This window comes from Temnothorax americanus, unplaced genomic scaffold, assembly GCF_048541705.1.
Source record: "Temnothorax americanus isolate GAGA-0224 unplaced genomic scaffold, ASM4854170v1 Scaffold6, whole genome shotgun sequence".
Taxonomy (NCBI): Eukaryota; Metazoa; Arthropoda; class Insecta; order Hymenoptera; family Formicidae; genus Temnothorax; species Temnothorax americanus.
In genome coordinates, this window is record NW_027509751.1 from 186,220 (window position 1) to 210,884 (window position 24,665).

At 41.3% G+C, this 24,665-nt stretch overlaps 1 protein-coding gene across 1 annotated transcript; it reads right to left on the reverse strand.

Annotated features, from left to right (window-relative positions):
* Nucleotides 1-854: 854 nt before the first annotated feature.
* On the reverse strand, nt 855-24,187 carry Jupiter (microtubule-associated protein Jupiter). Its single transcript, XM_077420071.1, has 5 exons — nt 23,768-24,187; nt 8,167-8,576; nt 7,189-7,212; nt 5,624-5,704; nt 855-2,868 (listed from the first exon to the last, which is right to left on the reverse strand). Exons 1-5 carry the CDS (start codon nt 23,827-23,829, stop codon nt 2,678-2,680), a joined length of 768 nt encoding a protein of 255 aa, XP_077276197.1. The 5' UTR covers nt 23,830-24,187; the 3' UTR covers nt 855-2,677.
* Nucleotides 24,188-24,665: the final 478 nt, after the last annotated feature.

Sequence of the window (24,665 nt, forward strand, 5' to 3'; positions counted from 1 at the left end):
AAAAACAAAGCTATAATTATTTCTGTTTCTGCAAAGTTAATCGCTTAATGTTGTTCGTATGTATTACCATATTAATAATTTGTTCTTAGTATGTACCTAAATTTTTGAATTGCGTTAATCTATTTTCATAATAAAAGCTATTACGAATGTACATTGCAGTCAATTTAAAATCGTTGAAGGTATTTTAATCCTTTATAACTATCTGTCTCGGGTAGGAACGAGGCGAAGGCGTCTTGCTTACAAAATTTTATTAATCAAGAGTATGCAAGAGTATAAAAAGACTACTTATGTAGAATACGAATGCATTGTGTTACAAACAATGTTTACTCACACCAAACGACCGCGCAAGAATCCTTGCGTGGAGAAAGGGGAAACGATAATACATGTGCACGGCTCTTTGTTACGAAATAAATACATTCGATTACGCGTTGCTATCGTAAGTAAAGAGAAGCAGGGCCAACGGCGGACGGGCGCGCGACGAGCGAGAAACGTGCTATGGTCTCTCGACTTGTCGGGCGCGAGCCCGGTACCGGTCGCCCGTCGAAAAGAAGATAAGTATACAATACCGATAAATAGATAAATAATAATCGCTTCGCGGACAAATCGAGAATGTCGTTCGACGACGAAACTTGGTTTTTGACTTTCGAGAGACCCGCGACGGCGACGCGACGTACCCCGCGTTTACGTTACCACTGTTACCAGCGTATCGTCGCATTTTCTCCGTTCGTTTCACTGTCAAAACGTCACCGCGGATAGTCTCTCGCGAGCAAAAACGGAGAGTTCGGTCTCTCTTCAATCGTTCGCGCAACGATAAATCACGCGATTGAGAAGGCACGGAGAGATTAAGAAGAAAGCACTTGAAACTTGGTTTTAATGGGTTATACATGATACACTTTTATTTCTCGAAATAACACATGCCTACTTCTAATGTACAATTCCGAGGTCACCATCTCGTTTGAATTTCATTGTCAAACGCGCTGCTACTTTTCAGTCCATTCCTCTCACGTTCCAGTCGTTCGTGACTTGAATTCTTCATCCCCCTTCTTTTTTCAACAGTACCACGAATCGACGGTTACTCCATTCAAAGTGTTAATTGTACGTGTTATTCTGACGTTTTTTTAAAATCGATATATCTCTTCGACGCTTGGCAGGATTGATTGGTGCAATGCTTTTTTTCTGTTCTCGCTCCTAATCAACGCCGCGTTGTATACTGAAGATCGTAGGTCTTACAAACTCGGTACGCTTTTGTACGCGTGTACGTGAACATACGTATTAATGCCCTTCACCTCGAGGTGAGAGCGGATTCTTCAATTAAACGAATTGACGTGCAACACTGGAACGAGCAAAATGCCGCAATTGGTCGACAGTAACGAAACAGATCATTCGGGTCGCATGAATAAAACGAGCAACCTAACTTATCGAAGCCAAGCACTTAAGCATTTCAAGATGCGAACTTTTTTCTTTTCAGGCTTATCGTTTATCCTAGACTGTTGGATCGCGAGTCTCTACGGCCCATACGAGTATATCTGCAGAGATATTTCCTTACCGTATGCTTTTTCTATTCTAAAACAAATGCTTTCGCTTCCATCAAGAGAGCTACGTGCTCTTTCCCGCTTGTTCATATGATTCATTATATGTAAATCGTTGCCGATAGGAAATCACGCTTCCTAGTGAAGTGATTTACGACTCGCGAATCCTTCGCCGACCGGCGCAACGTTCCAGCCGCGAAAGAGTACACTTTACGCGCGATGATCGCTTCAACTACCTTTATACAGTTACGCGATAAAGCCTGTGCTCTCTAAAGTTGCTAATTGAAGGATTGGTAATTTATGCTCGAAGAACCCGGGATCTGTTCACCCTTGCGCGCGCTCCCGTCTTTGCTGAAGAAATCTCTGCAGATGCTTAAATATCTGGAGACACACATTTCTGTCTTTATTTTATAATTTTATTTCTCATTCGATGTAATTAATCTTATGTGAAATAAAATTACGATTGAAATCCAGAGTGAACTCAAGAATGTCTCTAATCTCGATAAATTTAAACACACGGTCTTTATCGTTATCGATCGAACGCGACTCACTACTCGTTTCTGTGTTGCGGAGTATTTGGGGGATCCACGATTTTATTATTACTTTCGTCCGTTCTGTTGTTGAACCCCTTCGGCCCTGACAATAAACAACGGACATCGCTGAATATCTTTGTTTGAAAAAAAAAAAGCGATTGATTATCAGCACGTATTACATCCGAAATCAATTTTAATTTGATATATAACGGCTGTTCTCTCCGAAGGCCAAAATAGTTATTCATCATCCGAGAATCAAGAGGCCTAAAGACGTTTATTCTTACTCCTTTCTGTGTATTTCTGTATATTTGAATTAGTACAAAGCGAAAGAGAATGACGTGTAGCGTTAATCCACTAAAGCCCACGATTTATTTTATCTCGCCTCTCGGTACGTTATCTCTAGAAAAATCATAGAAAAGATATTATCCGTCGTTGCAGGTATATACGGTGGCAAAATAGACTTCCGCTCGGAACGCTCTACGAACGACGATTAGAAGGCTCTAGGTGGATTGCGGGCTTTAATGGATTAAGAGTACAGGGCCATGAGAATTAATCGGGGTGTCCTCCTCCGGAGAGAGGAGGGAGACGCGACGACCCCGATGGCGACGTCGCCCTTTACCAGAGTCCGGATGAATAGCCACCAGGTGGAACGCGGGTGCGCGCCGGCGGCTTCGCCGCTGCCGGCGATGTGTCGTGCGACTTCTCACCGCTGCTGCTGGAATTCGAGCTGGCGATTCCGTTCTGCATGGCCGGTCCGTTCTTCTGTGCCTCGGACGCGTAGCCGATTCCGGTTACCGGATTACCATCTGCGGAAACGGTTTGTTTTATTCGTTAGTGGAATCGTCGTAAAAGAAGTTCGATTGATTCTAATATCCAGACTATTTGGTCTTCCAATATTTTTTTTCTGGTACCGCGACCTTCTCGCTCGATGACCGAGTTAAGAGTTAACTGCTAATACGACGGCGATTGACTTTAATCGCCATGGCTCGATTGTTTGTCTTTCTAAAATTTGGCCACTGAAGGTTGTTTAAAGTTAATCGACGTCTAAATTCTGCTAGCTGAGATAAAAAATTTTGCACTAATTATCGAGGTTTTACTGAGAGGTGTTTTTATCTCCCCGAGATAAGACACGTCACTGTTTTCAAGACAGATCTAGTGATATAACAATTTCCACAATTTCACAAATAGATATTGCGTGTTTTTGCCTACTAATAATAATTTTCAAATTTTTCTGAACAATAAATTGCACTGCGTTATTTATAGGGAATAGAGGCACTTACGTAAACGAGTTTTGTAATAAAAAAAAACAAAAACAAAAAAAAACCAATCGTGCTCTATCTCGGGTAATGCACGTTACATAAAGATTTTTCTATTCGTAAAGACAGATCTGAGGTATGAAAAATTAAATAGTCATGAGCTGTTTCATTTCTACATCGTCGAACACGCAAATTTCTGGCATGCAAATGATTCAGAGCGTAGGAACTCTCAATACTTTAATTAAAGGCGATTTCCCTTTCGGAGCAAATCTTGCGTAAGGGAATCGGCAAGAGAGAAAGAGAGACAATAATTTACGTCGGGCACGTAATTTATTAATCGATAAGTTCCTACGCGTCTGACAGAAGACGTTGGCAGATTCCAAAATTCTGATCGAAACCCACACATGCTGCCGTCTCGTACACATTCACACGCACACTGCTACGAGGATATAGTCCCTCAAGTAATACGTCTTGGAACGTCATTCTTCAACTAGTTTGGTTACGTACAACCGTGGTTGTCGCACCAGTTCAGAGCTTATCTCGAGGGACCAAGGAGAGAGAGATAGGAGTTGCTCAATTTCACAGGCAATTAAGCACACATTTCAATCAGTCGTAAAACCATCGAGCAACAAATTCGTGTATCGTCTACGAACCGGACACCTGCAATAAACTACGAGAAGACACAATAGGAAAAACGATATATACGATAAGTTACTTATATTCATTACGCTCTAGTATGATCGCATGAACTTACCGTAGCGTCCCGCAAATTCCGGGACACGAGGCGACGAATGAAAACTCGCTCAATACTCGTCGATCTTATATTTAAATGTCGTCTGACAATTTTTTCCGAGCAATTTTTAACCGAGTCTTCAATGTAAATTCAAATGAATCCAAATTTGTAGTATATACAAGAATGAAATGGGAAATGGACACGAGCACGAATAACGCGAATATGAATTCGTTAATGTCATCATCTTTTACCGTTTTTGTATTCTTTTTATAAAATGATACCACTGACTTTTAATTTTGCAATAAATAATTATTAATTGTTGAAAAGTCTCGTCGATCGTCTTATCACTTGGCAAAGTGACGCACTTTCGAACTTTCAAGTTCAATGAACGATACACGTCACGCGGACACTCGAAACGCAAATAGCACGGTATCGGTGCCTCTCCGTGGATTTCAATTTGTGCGGCGACAGTCCACCAAACGTATTTCCCGGCGACGATAGACGGACCCTATTACCGTATTAAACGCCGTCCCGCGATTAAACAAGGCGAAAGACGTATAACGGTACACCATTGCACGCTTGTAATTCCACACCGCTCGATAAACAATTCGCTACGTTCGGGATCTCGTTCGCGAGAGGACGTTTCCACGAACCAGAGTCCTTTTACCTATCGTGGATGTGTTTGCAACATCATGAGCTCTCTCGTTTCAATCTTGCAAGATTGCGTTCGAGACCTCCTTGAACGCTCGCGAAAAATACGAGAGCATGCGGTTTAATTAAATTCTCTTCGTATAAATATTTATGTTCGTACGGTTATTACATTTTGTAATTACATTTTGTTATTTAGCGCGATTCACGAGCTGCGCGTGCTACAAGATAACGAGACATTTACATTCTTACGCTTACAATTAGCACGAATTTATTAGCGGATGTATTCAATTATGAATCCGCGTTCCAAAACGCAATTCTACTGATGGTAATTAATTTTCCTCCATTCAAATATTCGCGTTTGGAAAACTAGCTTGATTAGATAAGTATCTCTTTTAATAAGGCAACTTGAAAAAGATTGAAAAGATATAGAAAAACTAAAGAGCAATTTCATTCAGATTTTAATTAACTATAGTTCTAAATAAATTATATGTATATATATAAAATTTTTATAATACTTATAAAAACTTAATTAAATCTAACTTATATTTTACACATTAAAATATATTAAAATTAATTAATTCTGAAATACCTTTCACAAGAGAATCGTTTAAAAGATTGAAAAAATTAAAAAAGTGAGAGTCAACAATGTCACTTGCTCGCCAATTAAAAAATCGTATAGATATATAAAATTATTTGGCGAATTTTAAATTTGCAATTCACATTTTTACTTAAATTTACTTAGTCTATATATTTTTGTTAGTCAGAAAAATCGAGATATACAAAATAATTAAATCTCGATCTGTCACATCGGCGCTAAGAATTATTAACTTTGACAGGGAGCAGGAAAATCGAGACGCGTGTCCTGAGAAAGGGATTAAGGAATATTCGAAGAATCAGAATCGGATAATTAGTGAACGTTACCTCGATACTTTCGTGGGATGCGCCTCACGGGCGTCACCTCGATTCCATCTCCGGTGACCGGGTTGCGCGCCGGCAATCCTCCTGCCGAAGCCGAAGGGGCGCGGCGACGGGGGTGCGGTTCGCCCACGTTTTCACCGCCACGTGCGCGCGAAGCGACGTGCGCAAGAACCCACAGAGCCATTTCACCGTTTCACCCCATGCACCGTAACATCGTCGCAAAACCCACAACCGTAACCCAACCAACTTGTGTTAATACGCGGAAATTCGTACGGACGAATCGCAGATATCGCATACTAACGTTCTCCCTCCTCGAGAAAATTATCGAAGCTCTAAACAAATCTTGCATATTTCTATACGTTGCGAATACGTCTTTTTATACTTTTGCAATAAAATAATTTATTTTCTATGTATATACAAAAATATTATGTCTTTTAGATTTATGTTTGTGACATCAAGCTCTCAATTTAATGATGTTCGACATCTGTTCGTCAAAGGGCGTCTTCGATATCTTGAATTCGTCCGTACGTCAAAAATTAAGATAAAAGCAAAATAGAAACGGTGTGTGTTGTGCTCAAGTTGTGAAGAAAGGAGAAATGAAATATTTACAACAGTACAAATACAGAAACAGTATAGTGGTATTGTGAGAAAGCAAAACAAGTCGCACGCGTGTTACGCCGATTATAAAAAAGGAAGAACAATTTCGCTATGATATTTATTATTTCTGCGACGACACGTATACCGTCGATCGAATCGTTCCAATTATTAATTATGCCGGTGTTATCGTGGAAAAATATGTCTCGCGGCTGTGCGTGCTTGTTAAACGCATTGAAAGTTATTGCAAATAAATGTATTACGATCGAGTTTTGAATTGGTGCACCTCATCCGCGAAAATTCGTGAATGACATCTCGCAAACGACATCGAAACATTTTCTTGCAAAGAATTCTTTTGAAAAAACTGCCTCTCAAAGTTTCGCTCGACGATGAATTTTATAAAACTATACAGTGCATTCCTATAGTTTACTAGATCTATTAATTTAATATCCGTAGGGACAGGATTGCGCGTCGGCAAAGTAATATTTTAAAAATTACTACTCAGGTCGAGCATAAATTTTCCATTTCCACCATAATTTGCTGCTCCTCAATGTCGTTTACTATGAGTTCATCACAAGTGAGCGAATCGTGTGTGGGAACCAATATAAATAATAATTTGACGTAAAGCGAGATGTAATGTTACTAGCAGAATGTACGGTATACAAAGGCCTAAGCGATAATATGGCATGTCTAACTCAAAATATGTGTTCCTACTTTCGTGGCAGGCCCTAAAATAACGTGATGATGTTAAAGATACATGATGCAAATTCTCTAAGAAATTAACGGCAAACCAAACGTTTATATTTCTTTCACCGCGACGGTAAATTTTTCGCGATGAGAGTTTCCATCGTTTTGTTCGTCGCGTTACGAGATAAATCATTTTCCCGAGCGATTTGCTGCGTTTAATTATGATCAAACTAGAAAGTGTGGCAGTGTCGTGTGTCATCTACTTGAATGTCTCGTTACACACTTACGAAATCTTTTGTTTCTCCTAAAAGCTGCTTGCGAACAGTTCAAGGAAAGTGACATATATATTAAAAAAAAAAAAATGGGGGTATATATTAGACATTGATATTCATTTAGAATCCTTGGTGTCTCGCTAGCTCCGCATCGACGGGCCGAAAGCCGACTCGGCGATAACTCGGTTTGTGCAAAAAGAGCATATCGATTTAGCGACCGACCGAAGGACTTTCGCCGTTGATCTCATTAGGCATGATTTCACGAATAGCAAAAGATAAGACATCGGAACGCTGCGCTATCGATTGATCAAATATCGTATGTTTTAACTTTTAACATGAAGCATTCGCGTCTAGCTTAATCGCAAATAACGGAAATATCTTTGGTCTCTCTTTTGTTTCAAAAATGCAAAGTTTGCCTGCGCGTGTGTACTTTTAACGAGCGTGAATTCCTACGAGACCGAATATACGTTCCCGATGAGAAAGTTACATCCCGTCGTGACAAAAGCGTGATAATCAGAACGGGAAGCGATTTTTACGCCAAGAGCCTGCGACACACACATATTTCAACTTAGATCGGGATCGTCGTCCCTTGATATTCGGGCACGTTTCACAGAAAGGAACGTCACCTAAATGTGGAAACAGTTTAAAGAGTCCCGGGGCGGCATATCTGCACATTTTCCAACGACGATAAATCATCTTTATCTATATAAAGCTATAACATTATCGAAAAAATGTTGGACTTTCTTTTAATATTCCAAAGTAAATAATTCACAAAAAATTACATAAATTAAAGTTACTGGAAAAACAATATGTCATAGAGAAGAGATGTAGTAATTTAAATATTAAATAGCTTGCAGTATCATATCGAATTACTAATTAGAGATATCGGTACCGATATATAACCAGGTTATATCGAGAGAAAGTGGACAGACCACTGTTGCCCACCCCGGGACAGACTTTGCTACCGCTTCCTCGTTCGCCACGGGCCCTTACCTGTCATATCATTGGAAGAGTTGCTGCCGTTGCTGGCATAGCCGTTGGCTATGATGCGCGACATCGAGTTGCTGCTGGCCGTGCTCTTCGCAGGCGATGTCGCTGACGATAACGACGAGATCGACGATCCCCCGCTGAGGGGAATATTGCTGCGCATGTGATTTCTCGCGTTTGGGGTGGGTGGGGCATCAGGGGGGCCAAACAGGCGTTTGTATGAATCATTACCGGGCTTGTTGCTGCGCGGCGACACGGCAGCATTCGCGTTGTCGGTGCGGTCGGTGCCGTTGATGTCGCCGAAGAGGGCCGAGCCCAGCTGGGACTGATTGTGGGACTTGATGCGCCGCGGGCTCGTCTCTTCCGGGGCCGCGCCGAATATATCGCTGCTGCCGCCGCCGGGCGGTTTCAACACCCTAAAAACGAAAGATGAAACGATAAGAGATGCCAGATGTTTAAAAATTGTTTTCTTCCGTATGTGTCAAAGAATAACATCGATTGATATAGGGTTTAGTTATAACTATGATAAATATATTTTTAGATACATATGTTCACCGATACTCTCAGATAACGTTTCTCGCAATCGTTTCTTCAAGACCAAGATGAACTACATGCGGTAGACGCTGACAATGGTGAAATCGACAACGGTGAAATCGAATCGGACAAGTATACGATATCCCGAGCTCCAATCTCGATAAGCTATAATGTGCCGATCCGACGAACGAACGAAGATGGAGAACGCAGACGATGCAATTTACGGGTGCAAATCCGCGCTGATTTCCGCTTAACGAGGCGCGGTGCGTGCGGCACGCGCGCATTGTCGCGTCCGTACGAGCTAAAGAGAAAGGGGTAAAAAAGAAACCAGGGAGAATTGGTAAAGTAATTAGGAATATGAAGCGCTTCCTTTTTCTCTCCAATTGCTTCAGAGACGGGGGGAACAGAGCGGGCGGTTCACAATTAGAGGCGCAATATCACTTGGGGAACGGCGCGTGCCCCGTGCGCGCCCCCGTTTTTTCAGTCGGTCAAAGAATACGACCCAGCTCCGAGAAGGATTGCCCTTGTTTTATAGAATTAACGACGGAAGCCTGGGATCAAATAAGTTAAACGAAAGACTCTACCGTCAGAATGTCGTCACTTTAGGTATCAACCGGATTAAATATTGTAATTATGTTGCAAACTTATTTGTTTGAATTTCTCGGAATATACATATATATATATATATATATATATATATATATATATATATATATATCAATTTCTTGGATATCCAACAAGACTGAAACCTGTATCAATTTAATTTCAAAATTTCTTTTCCGGATACTTGTATATATTTTATGTATATAACATTTCTCGGTGTAACACACGCAAGCAAATTTACAAAATGATATTGCAGAATAAATAATCGTACGTTCCGCTCGTCTCGAATTAACGGATAATAGTAAGAAATCGTTAATTCGCGATCAAGGAAATGACGTTCCGGTTTAATTAATGACGCACGGCCTCCATTGCGCGGCGTTGCATCTCGCGCGTTGCACTATCACGATGATGAATGGACGTTTCCGCGTTATTACGCATCTCGGATGATTGCATGTCAGCGAGAAGTTGATAGAAATGTCGGGGAGCTGCGCGCGCGACTAGATTTTGTGAAATCTTCTGTTAGTTTATTGCTGCGTCACTAATGCAGGATATATACATCTTCATTGAACACGCAGATTATTGAGCGTTTATTTGCAATCTCTCACTTTATTTCTTTTTAAGCGCTCAATCGAGATTTCACAGGTTACAGATCTTCTCGTCGGCTTTACGTATAGTGATTACAGCTGATATAAAATTAAATATCAGTTGTCAAAAATAGAACTTTGTTGATAAGTGAATCAACAGTATAGCCTTGTGTCAGGAAACATTTTGATTCTTCCAATTATTTGTCACAAATCAAATTATTTCTCACAAACGAACAAAGTTCGAGTATTTCCTCCTCAATATCTAATCAGCGGATTTAATACAGATCAAAGAATTTAAGTTCTATTATTTGGAGAAATTTAGTTCGCTTGTAATTATGCATCGATTCGAATACTTGAGGAATTGTGCCATCGGGAAGCCGCCGCAAAACAGTATAAACGTTATCGAGTCCGGTTCAGTATAGGACTGTAAGTTAATAATAAAGGATCGATTATTAGTTATCCGCACATTTTTATTTTCCTATATCTCACGCCTCGTGTTCCATTGTATCTCGGCGCCGCGATCATGTCAATAAACGTCGGGCGCGGTGCCCACGTCTCTCGCGAAAGGTAGCCGCGAGACGAAACGGCGAGCACGAGCAACAAGGATAATCAATCGGACCCGTAGGAAGCGGCGATTGTCCTGTAGGGGACAGGATGGGTGCGCCGGGAAATATGCCGGCATGACGTGTGTATGACGCCTCTGCGCGTCTACCTATTAACGCGAGCACTAAAAAACTCGCGTTAATTGGACCATCAATCTGCTTCGCGTTCAGCAAGGCGCCGCAAACGATCGGCGCTGCATCTCAAACGCGACGGTGGTTTACGTTTCTTTTTTCTTGCTTCTATCATCGCAAGACGTGCGCTTATGGTTGCTCAGCATGATATAAGTAGCAATACGTCGTGTGCGCGGCGACTCGCTCTCCAAAGAGCCAAGGAAAATGGATGAATTTTTGCGCGGTAACGCGAGCTACTTCCTGGATTATCGCGACGAACAACGCGATAAATAAGAAAACGCTGAGTCGAAAGGCTGAGTGCAAGACTTGGATTGTCGAGAAGTCTCGCTATTTAAAATCGAGAAAATAACAGGTGTAATAACGTTGTACGCTTATAAGATCAAAGTCATGCAAGAACAGAATCGTTTACAGCGCTTATGCAAGTTCGAACGTACATTTAATATTTTTTCCGTTCCATCCGTCATTATATAATAATGTATGTACCAATTTCTCAAATTAACCTTTGGAATTTTGCTAAACTCATCTTCTTACAGCTCGCGTGTGTTAATTCACTTAAGGGATCAAACGATCGGACAATAATCCTAAACTGCTCCATACGTTTTCAAGTTCACCGAAGGTTTCTCCGAGCGCAACCAATCAAAGTGGATGATTCGACTTGTCGAGAAACGCAACTAATCCGAGACGGTGATTTGTCAGCGTTGCGTGCACCAACTGCATCCCGAAGAAAACGCCGTGCCATCGAGCCAGATGGGGGGGAAGGGAGAGGAGGAACGCGGTTATGGACAATGTTCCGCTATGCGCCTCACGCGCTTTTTACGAGGCGCAATTTCGCGACTGAAAATAGGTTTACGGTATCACGCTTGTAGATCATTTTTCTCACGTAGAGGAATAAAAAAAAAAGAAAGAGAGAGAGAGAGAGAGAGAGAGAGGGTCGTTAACCGCTGGCTTTTCTATTAGATTATCGGACAATTGAATGACGGGACCGACGACGGGGCTACTATCGGGACCCCGAGGATAAATGGTGCCGAGGCCTATCATCAAGGCGCGATGTACGCTGATTATAACAACATTCATGGGGCCTGACCGACAACGCGAGTACATCGGAACTGACGTATATTTGCGCGTATGCCTCTCGAGGATATATCCGCGTCGGTTAATCGACGCATCCTAGGAAATAAGGCCGCGGCACCGCCATTATCCACTTTGCCTAGCGCTACAATGAGCGGAATTAACGCTTCTGTGAGGCAGCGACGGCTTTTGTGGAAAACTACGGCGTTGTTCTCATCAATTACATATTCACATGGCTCATTGTCATTTTTCACGCATCTTACGGTGAGTCAGCCGTTAAGGGACAGCCGTCAATTCATTTTGTGCTCCAAGTACTTAGTAGTTACGCAGACACATGTGAGAACTTCGGAACTCGGCCGTTCGTGAATATATTCTGCCGCATCCTTTGGACAGTCGTATATAGGAGGTAAAAAATTATTTCTGTGATGATAAAAGATTGCATAATATTAACGTTAATATTTAATGGTAAATCTTCAATGATTCAATATACGATTCACGATTTAGATACGATCGATTCTAAAATTGTCAAAAATTATTTATAAAAACTCGAGGTTTTAAAAAATATTTTTGGATTACATAAGAAATAAGAAAGAAACATATATTACAAAGCAAAGAACATTTTTCTCATGCAAATAGTATCTCGCGAGCTTCGTCGTGCTAAAAAGACGCCGACGCCGAAGATTAAAATAGCGTCGGTCAAAAGATAAAGGCGCAACGATCTTGTTTCTCGGCGTCGTGGCAAACATCGATTAATCTCGTGGGAGTTCGCGGTGGATGGCACGGTGAAAGTATTTCGGCGAATACCAAGGCGATGGGGTCGTACCATCCAGCACGACGTCCCTGTACTTGACATCGACCTGTCACGGCATAATTCCGCGCAAAACAAAGAATAAGCCGAAAGAGGAAGCGAATCGATTCAAAATCGACGGGCACGCGAACATTTGTCAAGGAACAAGAAAAATCGAATTTAGGATAGTGTAATAATAATTCGTTTCCAGGTTAACGGCGTGCCTTATCTGACTTTTTACCTTGGCCGAATATCGTATACCATATAATAATATCGATCACCACCGACTTCTTCTTTATATTTTTCTCACAGATACCGCGTAGAATAAATTGTATTGACGTTTCCTACAATTTCTTGCTTAGCACGCGAACAATATATAGATAATAACACGTATTAAAAAAAAATATGTTCACGTGATAAATAATTTTTAAATCATTTTATAATCATGCTTTTTCCGACTGAGAGAGACTGCGACCGTTTTGTTTACGTCACGTTCGAGTCCAGCGACTCTGAGATTGCTCAATTTTTCACGGAGATTAAAGTAACGAGATTAGGATTCGTCTCTGAATAAGAGAGAGAAGAACAGCTATAGAGAAGGTCACGCCCGAGTACCTGGCTCCTGGCAACGCCATGTGAGGTCCGGAAGGAGGATGTCGATAATAAGGCGCTAGGTATATTGTGCCGATACATCGTGCCAGGTGAATTTTTTTCGCATATTCGGACAATGGTCATTGTTCCCCTGCCTTAATTATGACAAACCGGCGCGCGAAATGTCAACTCTTTCGCTGTAACTGGCGCACAATGTAACGTTTTCACTTGTCCGTATTGTGCAGCAACGCACTTTGAGCTTGTCCGAGTCTTTTTCCCCGCATGAACAAGGCGCCGTTGCGTCGAGTGTTGCTGAGTCAATTCGCCGTTTATGCGCTCAGCTGTCTCCAGTCTCTAATACTTCCTTGGATCGCGGGACAAGATCATAAGTTGTCATGCTCTGAGACACCTACTCCTCGCGTCAATCGTCCAGGCTCTGCTTTTGAAAGACATGAAAGAGATCATGGAGAAGCACAGCTTGAATAAGATACATCTTCAAACGCTTTGTGATCGCCGTAATTTTTTAAATGATATTTATTCTTCTATTCGTTCGAGTAAACAAATAATACAAGTGAATAATGAAACGCTTTGGGACTTTATTTGATTCTAAGTAGATTTAGATTTATAATAATTTCAAGAGGTAGACCGTTCATTTACCATTCACTCTGAACTGAATTTCAACTAAAAACTACGCACGAAAAGAAACATTTAACCGACTCTGGTCCCCCTTGAATCTTCGATTTACACAGATACGAGCAAGAACTCGGACAAGTCGCGCACGCGATGCACGGAGAGCTCGGGACGGCTCCTTACATTTCCTCTCTCGCAACACAATGCAACCGATGAGATAATTGGCGGGCGGTACCTGCGAACGATGGCACGATTATTCGCCCCGTGGGAGTTCACTGAATATTCAAACGACAGTCGCGTCCGTGACACGGTAGTGCTTTTCTCTGTCTTTTTTTTTGCGCGTTTCACGATCAACTTATCGACGCAATGCTGCGTCGCGTCGTTCGATTCAGACGCGTCTGATTTTCATATGCGTTTTAACACAAAGTAACTTCTTCTCAAACCTAAGAAAGAGGACAGTCACTTTCCGTTGTTTTCTTTCTTATGCTAAAGAGAGTTCTGGAATGCTTTACCCTGTACAGAGGTTTAAGAAATTTGAGATAAAAGTTATAAAACAGGCATATTTTCCTATATGATTCTATACTTATGGCTTATCAGTTTCTTTTTATAACTTTAATCTCCAATTTTTTAAAAGGGTGATGTGATAGAACATTTTGAAGACCAAAATTGTGCATCTTTTTGAAAAAACTAAAATAACAATCATTCTTTTCTTATTTTCTGAATTGTATAGTCGAAAGAGAGGAGATGCACAAATATATTCGATGCAATATTTTAGAAAAAGTATAGAATTCCGTTTAGCCGTTAATATGTTATTAATACGCACATATTGCGTTGTTAATACGCACGTGCATTATAACGCATGTCCGCGTGGGTTGTGGAACAGGAGAGAAGCTGACGCATCGGGTTTCAATCGCGCCACGAAACGAGAAGTGGTGCATAGACTCGGCGAAGTAAACCCGAATAATGAATATCCATGAGATTCGTTTAAGAGATTTGCATTCGGAGTGAATATTAATCCCGCCGCCATGCTGCCCCGTCCTTATCGTGTATCGTGCGTTCATATTATTATTCCTGTCATTCATCGTCGTAAAAACGCGTGATGCGAGTGAAATTTGTGCTGAAGCATTGTACGCGTTTTTGTCCCACGATTGTTAATCAAATATTACATCCTCCAGCATTATCACATCGTTTATAAGCATGTATAAAATCAAGAAAAAATGAAATACAAAGAGACGCTGAGATGTTGTTCTATGTGAATACTAATTTAATATATTGTATAATGAAATATACCTATATATTTGAAATTCAGAATTTTATACCAATAATGTAAAAATTGGATCTTTTTTTCAACTTACTTTTAATTGCAATGTCAATTTAATTTAAGGCTTCAGAATAAAGTTTGGTTTGGTTAATTCGTAATTCCTTCGTCGACGGAAGGAAGAAACGATCCGCTAGTCCGGAAGCTGGCGATTGTATTATGCGGTCTCTTGATTGTCGGCCCGCGAAATTACGCGAATCACCGTTATATAAACCGTCGTCGTGCTCGACGCGTTGCAGAACAATGCGAGTAAATACGATAATTACAGCTGTCACCTGTAAACGGGCACGTGTGAAATGGCGGATACCGTCGCGCCGGTATCAATGCACCTTGATCACTCGGTTCTTCCTCGAGTTCCGTGAGAGATCGAGAAATGCAAATTGGAGAGTTGTCGGGAGTGATTCATCTCCTTCCCCAGTCGCGCTAATCGACTGATCGCGTCGAGATAATCAGACGTTTCGCGGCACAATGACCATATTTTATGTAATGATGCCACTTGCATCTCGCGATATGATAAGAAAAACTACTAAAAATAACTATATTTAGATACGTATCTGTGCTAGATAAAGCAATGAAAGAGAGAGGAAGAAGGGTGATTTATAATTTAATATAATTTGTTACTGAAAAAGTTGTATTTAAAATATCAATATAACTTTTACTTCCTCAATAGAGAATGTTTATACTTTCCTTTATACGTATTTTTTAGTTTCCATGCAGATAATTAAATTTTAAACGTATTTCCATGCTCGAATTCTTATCGGACCATAGGTTTGCCGGGAAAATCTCGTCACTTCTGACGTCAATGTAAGAGTAGTTAAGTCGACTTTCATATCGTCATAAAAATGCAGAAAACTGCATTGAAATATTGGAACGCGGCCAAATCGAAATTCATGACTAATTCGCCGTACGCCGCGCGCTGCTCGGTGCTTGTTCGCAAAGTTGCCAAACTTGATAGCCGCGGCAATTTATCGTCCCGATAAAAACGCCACGGATAGTCTTAAATCAACATATATATATATATATATATATATATATATATATATTGCGAAACATTCGCGCTTAGGGCAGTTCATTAATCCCAATTACCGCCGATCGCAATCGCGACCGACAGCCGCGCATCACTTATCCGGAAGCGAATAAATTCCTGCGGTTGATAGAATCCACGTGGATCACGATCTACGAGGCATAAAAGAGTACTAACCATCGGTTAGTAGATTAAAAGCGATCGTTAGATCGATCTTCGATAATTCTCCCGCGGGATACTTTTCCACCTGCAATACTTGTTGAGCAATGTGAATATACGATGATATTTTTGTCGAGTCGCATTTAGCAGCCTATTAATAATAAGTGACGCGAATAATTGATAATGGACATGTCACACCGAGATGTGAAATGTTGCTAAACAATATTTCGATACAAATGAATATCTCCCAGTACAGAATAATATTCATATTTCTTCCAAAATTTTTAAAATTTTATTAAAGTATAGTTACGAACTTTAAACGCAGATAAAGTTAATTGCAAACTTATATATCGCGACCCTTTTGTTACGGAAATTTTGTTTCAAATTTTGACAACAAAACATTCGTGAGATATTCCCGTTTTTGTTAACGATCAATTCTCAATACTCCCCTTCACGTTTTCACTATTTTTGACAGTTTAACAACTAAATAGCAATTGAGATTTAAATATTAGTAGTGTTAGAATCCAATCAATATATATTGCGCCACTTGACAAATGGCAATTACGAATGACGCAAATCTAATTGAAAGCTCGATTGCTTCCTCGGCCTAATCGCGCCCGATTAGGCCAACGATCTGCCTTCGCGATGCAAGTATACAATATAGCTGATCGAGCTGTGAGAGATTACGTGGCCAATCGGTACGATTACGCTCGAGAGACACGTAAACAGATTCGACTGGTTACGATAATGACGTTTAGGCGATCGACGGACTAAATAAGGAAGAACTCGCCGTCCGGCTCCACCGGACTTGAAGACTTTGCGTAATGAATCGTGGACGCTCGTCGATCGAGCCAGCGGATCGACTTGATGAGAAATTAACTAATTGGCCAATTACGCCTCTGCCTATCGAGCGTAATAAACGATCGTCTTAATTCTCGATTCTGGAGAAATCGCCGATCAATTCTCCCCTATACGTCTCTCGAGAGACTCATCCGGTACTATCTTGGTACTCTCCCGATACTCGGAATTTAACGAGCAGATAATAGTTATAAACTATTATTTGCCGAACTAGCTATCGAAATTCGACATCGTTTGTCTTTAAATCGTCTTCCATTACCCTAATAGAAGACGCCGCACAAAATGCGAATATATGTATAGAATTAGAAATTATTTAGAGCATCTCTCAGGATCTAAATCTGTTATCTATTATTGGGAATCTCTTCTCGATTTATTTTTCAAAAGAATTCCTACATTCTCCGCTTGACATTTATAGTCGATTTTATATGCGTTTCGTAAGTATGCGAAAGTATCCATATAGGATAGCAATATCAAAGGTTCTACAGAGTATATCCTGCATAAACATTTAAATCTTCATGTGAATCGAAATAACGAGGCTCGTGTGAAAATCGTATAATTGAAAATGTCTTATCTAGAAATCGTGATAGCATAACTTAAGAAACGTGATATGATAGGCGTAGCATATATACCCGCTTGTGTATATACATATACGCCACGTAATATCAGGTGTGATCGTCCACGAAGATGGCAATCCGAGTACCCTGACGTATTCACGGCATACCCTATATCGCGGTCGATCTATCACGAGAATGGACTGTAATGTATGCAATAAGCAAAGTCAATAATGCTCTGAATAAAGACGCCGAGTAAAACAAAAGCGTAGTTGTGGATAGTGAATGAATACCTAATCTTTCAACACATTCGAAAAGAACGCTTACGGTTAAAACACAGGTTTGTCAAACGGAGCAATTTATATTATCCACGTAAATCAATGCTTTGCAATTTTTGTAAACGTCGGAATATTAATTTTCACATAATCTGTTCTACATATGTATTAAATGTAGATAAGAAATTATGAAAGAAGAGAGTGGTTGCGCCATCACTACACTAATAATAAACTAGATACTTAATAGGACAATCGGGCGGTGTCAGCCGGCGATAGCAAGTCGAGACATTTGAGGCACTTTGTCGTTCGTGACAAATAGCTATGATCAAATCACTTACCATGTTACGAACGGGATTAGAGTTCGCGATGTCTCGTCTTCTCTTTCCTCTTTCTCCCTCTCTGTTATCGGCTCTAACAGCTTGCATCGGTTCCCCGAGACTTTAATCGACGCGAATGATCACGTTACGTTTATCACGACACGGCGCAATTTACATTAATGTTTATCTCCGAATTCCGCCTTTGACTGAACCGCTATATAGAAAGTTTTCACAAGTATTCAACACAAAGATATATATCGAATGGATGTTTACAATCTAAAACAGCGCACCAATACTTTTCGCGCCGATTGTAACATTTTACGTGTACTCGCCGTAATTGACGTGATCGACGATAATCGCCTCACGGTTTTTGCAACAAGGCAGAGAAATTGGTATCGTCGATAAAATACTGCGTACATAACGTAAAAACGGTCATAATGTAAACATAAAAACTGAAATAAAATTCGTTGCAGACTTGGATATGTAATATATAGCAATAGTATATATATAAATTAAAAATATACTTCAAGTTGTGTTAAATAATTAAATCTAGACAACCTCTTACGATATTCTGAAGCATCTTTTCAAAATAATTTAAAAAAAGTACTGATATTTTAGTAATCTTGAAATTTAATTTATATTATTATACGAACGTTCATATTTAACACATTAACGCAATTTCAAGAAAAATTGTTAAAAGGAGTTAAAGAGGAGACGAGCTTCATCGTCGGGGCTTCTAGCGTCTCACGAAGTCCCTTTCATTTTTTCGCGAAGCCCCAACGAGCTCACGTCCGCGAAGGTGACAAATGTCATCCTTCCGCGACGCGGGGGAGTAACCCTATCCTTCGATAAAGAGCGTCGCGTCGATAAAGGGTTGGCCAGACGTCGTCGTAATGCGATACTTCTTCCATTATACATGCATATATTCGAAATGCATGATGAGAAACGGTTCGTTTTACAGGCGGAGGAAATTGAAGAGAGGATCGCGTGCGAGAGTCGTCGCGATCGCCAGAGGTGAACTTTAAGTGTTGTCATTCGAGAAGTCGTTTGTCGCTTTTCGCTACGGCGAACGCTCGCGAACGTTGCTCGAAACTGCTAATGCGATCGCGCACGCGATTACGTTTCTATCAGAGATTTTCCGAATTAACGAGCGCGATTACGATAATCTTTCTTACATTGAACTCGAGATTGTGCGGTAAATGCTTAAATTTATTTATGTATTTTAATTTATCTCTAAAAGCAACAACAAAATGTTCGAATCTTAGAAAGATTTCCTGAGAATACCTTGATTTTCAAGATATTTATTTTCGTTCAAACTTCCAAGCAAAATAAGAAACCTCCAGAGACTCAATTTCGATAAACTTTTCGAATCCTGATAAAACGTGCCGAGAATTCCGGGTTCTCTAAGCTTTCAAACAATAAATAATTTAGCGATTCTAAATAATCTATGCGTAATAGAGAACATCGCAATTCTTATCAATTCCTTTCAGTGCAATAATTTGCATACTCCGAAGTATTATAAATCATTTACTGGTCGATTGAATTAATTATACTAATAATCCTAGTAACTACGGAATAAAGGTAGACGTAAGATAGAAGATAGGTGGAGGATGCGATCAAAAAGTGCGCGGTTCAACCCACACGACAATCAGCGTCGCGGTTCATTACCCTCGTTAGAGAAGGGTTCGTTAAGCAGCCTAATAGCTGATTGATAATTACATGAATCAGACCCCGCCCCGTTTAAGGCATCCACTCCAATGAAATTGACATTGGTTCCCCGTTTGGTTCCTGGGTCGCCCTAAACGATGTGAATTGCCGGATTAATTGCACTAATGCTTTGTCGACGTCGCAAGGCTTTTTCCGACCACACACGCAACGATCACGCGCGACCGCACACTTCTCTCCGTTACTAGGTAAAGTAACGAGGTAATCCTTTTCCCAGAATGAGAACACGAGCTATCCCAGTTTTTAATTATTAGACAATTACGCTCTAAATCCTTATGAGTTAAAGTGGTTTATTTAATCTTGAAATAGCAGTGACGGTGTTTTATTCCTTCCTTTGTCTCGACTCGCTAACGACTTTATATAGGTCAAAGTTGCGCCGTCATCTCACTTTGCATTCTGAAATAGAATGAAATTCTTTTGCCGCGCCATGGAAATTCGAAGCCAAGGATTTAAATGCAAAACGTAGCCACTTGAAGACCCAGGGGTCGGCGGAAAATTTTCTTCTACTTCGGGATTGTGAGATGCGTGCTACTTAACACTACGGAACAGACCTCGATTAGCAATTTTTCAAGTATCCCACGTATGCGTCGAACAGGTTACAAAGAAACTCCACGATCGTGCCAGGGATCACTTTGTTTATCACTCGAGGAACAAAGCCGGCACTGTATTGAGCTTCCATAGAGAAAGCATTGTAACGGGAGCATCTCGATGGCACAAAACACGCACCAATGCTCATCCCTTCTGACCGGCCGATAGGCATCGATCGCGATCGAGATGATATTGCATGTTCGTAATAAGTATCACTTGAGCTTGATTCGAACGTGCAGGTGCACGCGCAAGAACGTAATTCGCTGTTATTGAGAGAAATCGGTATTCAGACGCGCACTTTGAGATCTCATTACTCGTTCGCGCTTTGACCTCTGCAGATCCGCGCGCATTAAAGTCTTTAGTAAAACTGAATTCGAGGTTACCGTTATTTTATAGCGCAGCTTCCTCCGCAACCCTCAGCAATACCCTCTTTTTAAGACATTATACATCGATTATCGCGTTTGTATGATGTTTCGGTATTCAATATTTTTATAGTTAAATGAAAACGCAGATTCTTACGAGTTCAAATTTCTTTAAAACCATATATACACAGAAATAAGTTTTTATTATTAATTTTTTCATAACCAAAAACTTAATTTTCGACTGTCATTAATTAGCTAGCGATCTAACTACATCTATATATACGTTTGTCGTAATCTCTAATACAAATATACGTGTCTCGCACGAACAGACAATACGTTTGAATGGCAGCGCGATACCACGGAATTCCCATTCAGAATACACCAAGCCATTAACCCGGTATAAAGTCTCGTCGTCTAATCTTGCACGCCGATCAGAGAGCCGCAATTAATTCAACACCCGGCACGAAGTGGCACTATTAACCTGACTCGCGAGTCGTGAATTCCGCGACATTCGTGGTTTTTCGTCGCGGAACAAATACAAAGCAACAATAAATACCGCCGAGAGACTTTGCGGGATTAATAACTAACGCGAACGGGGACGGAAATCTTCGTATTTTTCAAGGAGATCGCGCACGCTCGTTCCGCCGCACCGAGCGAGAACACGAAAAATCATGACGGACGATAATTAAGCGCGAAGCGGTGACATCCACGTAATTATCATCGCTCATGCGCAGGATAACACGTCAATTACGCGAGGGCGTTGACCAGGATTTTAACGAAGCTCAATTGCATAAATCTTTCGGCCGGCGCGTTCTCTTACTTACGCGTTCGCGAGGATTCTCCTTCAAACTAACTTACGTGCGTTGCAGCCGCAGGGTCAATGGACACCCGCACGAGGAAGCTACTCTCGTCAATTAGTACCGGGGAATCTGTAGTCAATTATGCGCCACGTCGGTGGATTAACCCGTCCGCGTATCGAGAAACATGTAATTTATATCATAAGCTGAGATATTAGTTTCAGCCACGAACTTCTCCTCGATCGTGGAAATAAGAAAAACACTGTAAACCCCCCAGACATTTCATTTATTAATTGTGACGTTCTAATTACAAAGCGTTATTGTAGCTTGATATTTTGCGATATTTAGATAAAAATTGTAGGTTGTTATATTTTTCGTTATTATTAGTATTCTCTATATTCTCAAATTACAGCGAAATGCTCAGTTCGTGACGAGGAGAATCGCTCGAGATTCATCGCGGTCGATTAATTTTCGCGCGGGTATATAGTTATTAAAAAAGGCTGAGAAATAAGGCAGAGATTGCCATCCTTCTAGCGGTGCGTATACACAACGCACACTTGATAAGGCACGGAGCAGTCACGCTTTCTAAATCTGGCCGCTACTGATCCCTTTTTATCACCTCCTCTCGATATATCTTTCAACTAATGGTAGTGCAGACATAATTTTGTCGCTTTAATCACGAAGAGATAGTAAGTTAAAAAAGCATTAAAATTCTTAGAAAAAATTCAGACTTTTCCACATTATGTTTCTGGGTCACGCGGTTACGCACATACATTGAGAAAATGACGAAAACGCAGATTTAAAATGTCATTGAACCTATATGACGTAAATAAACGTAGAACACTTAAAGAGATATCTCTTTTGCATATTCTTTTGTCAATAGAAATTCGTAGAAAAAGAAATCTGGAAGTGCAGTATCTCGTTTTTCCCCATTACTATCTGCAACCGCGTGTTGCCTTGTATTCGTTTCGTTATCAGCATCCTTCGAAGGAAATGACGTTTCACGAGAGAGGTATCCTGATAACGCTTATCGCGTTAGTAATACCAAGGTAAAGTCGATCATTAATTAACGTTTGAATCTGCTTGTAAACGAGACGAGACATCTGGTGTTTCTGGTAAGTGTGTAACTAGTACGATAATTAAACTTGTTCACGGGATAGGTGAGCCTTCACGATCGATTCGACTTTAAGTAAGTAATAACTTAATTCGCGAGCCATCCCGTAGCCACGTCTTACTACTTGCAATGTCAACGAATCTCGTCAGCGGGGCGCAGCATCTCGCTCGCATCGCTGGCGACGACTACTGGGCGAATGTAAATCGATCAGGCCTGTCACGATTGGCGGACGGAACAACCGCACGTTCCGCTAGCTTCGCGTTTCCACGAGCTTATAAATAATCGGTTTAACTGCCCCTCACCTTGCGCTTGGGAACAACACCTGCATTTTGCCCACCATGCACAACGTCCATTCTAACGCTTCTCGTAATTAACAAAGCTCAACTAAGGCTCTAAATCTTATGCAAGCGAGAGAAGAAAAGGGGAGGAAACGCGTTGAGAAATCTTTATTGCCTTTTCATTACGCGTACCTTGAAGAACTTTCAACCCTTCGTTATTATAATTGTCTAGATAAGATAACTGTTACGATCTCAATTAAATTTTATAAATAAATAATGTTACAATTATTAACAAATTGCGGAAATATCAAGTTTATTGTTTCACATTTTGCCTGTATAACTATATAATAATAGAAAATAATAGCCACGCATAAAAAATGAAAACTATTACTTCACACAATACATATGCAGAAATAAGTAGACTCCGTCTGTCCAGCGATCGGTCATGTGTTTGAGTACACCTACCCTAAGTCAAACGCAAGACGAGCTATTGATTGGTTCCCTCGGCATTCCTCACGTTCCCGAATACTCGATAAAACTTGAAATTTATAGAAAATGAGCCGCGGCGAAGCAAGTACTTATTTAGAAAAAAGGGTAAAAAATGAAAGAGTAATTCAACGCGCAGTTCAACCGGAAATGTCGCCCATGGGAAGTCCGCAGTGCGGGACACTCCCGTTCTGTCTTTCTCTCTCCTGTTTCACATATATTGTTACCTTTTCTTCCCGTATCCGACATTGTCGAGCTCGACGTGTCTGTACGCCGCGTAGGTGGCCATGGCGATCCCCCAGGACCTAACCCGACCTAGGACAGTTCCACGAAGAAGGTGCCTCTGAACGACCCCGTAGCGCGGCCAGCCCTCCCTATTAAGGGTTATCCCTCTTCCAGGGTGCGGAGAAAAACGCGAGCGCAGAGCACGAGTCCGAACGGACACGGATCTCTTATTCGTCTTCGCGCAAACTTCTTTCCCGGCTCAGGTGATCGCGATCTTTTGACAGCTGCGAGTGTTTGTGCTGCTCGCGGTGTCGATTCCGCGAGTTCGGACGAGAAACTGACGGTCGAACGAGGATCCAGCCGGTATATAACGCCTCCTCCACCGGTGCTTCGTACCCGTCTCTCTCCCTCTCCTTCTTCCTGTCGCACTCCTTCTCTCTTTCTCTCCTCTCCCTTCCCAACGGGAGCTCTCGCGACTCACCACTTCCACCGCGAGTACCCCGGTAGTGCCGTATGCACTTCCACCCCTGTCCGCGGACCAGGAGAGACGACGACGCCGACGCCGACGCCGAGCATCGTGCATTCACCTCAATCAATACGCTCGGCGAACCAGGGAGAGAAGAGGAACAGGAGAGAGAGAGAGAGAGAGAGAGAGAGAGAGAGAGAGAGAGAGAGAGAAAGAGAGAGGGAGAGGAGAGGGGGAGGATGAGGAGAGGATCGCCGGCGCGTAGGCATCGTTCGCTGCACATGCATGCTGCACGTGTGGACACGCGGAGGGTAATGAGCGGGGACCGGAAGACCCAGAAGGGCGCGAAGTCTGGAAACATCAAACAGGCGGAAGATGGAAACGTTTTGGGAACCGCTATTTGACATTAATCCTTTGCTTTGATTGCACGCAAG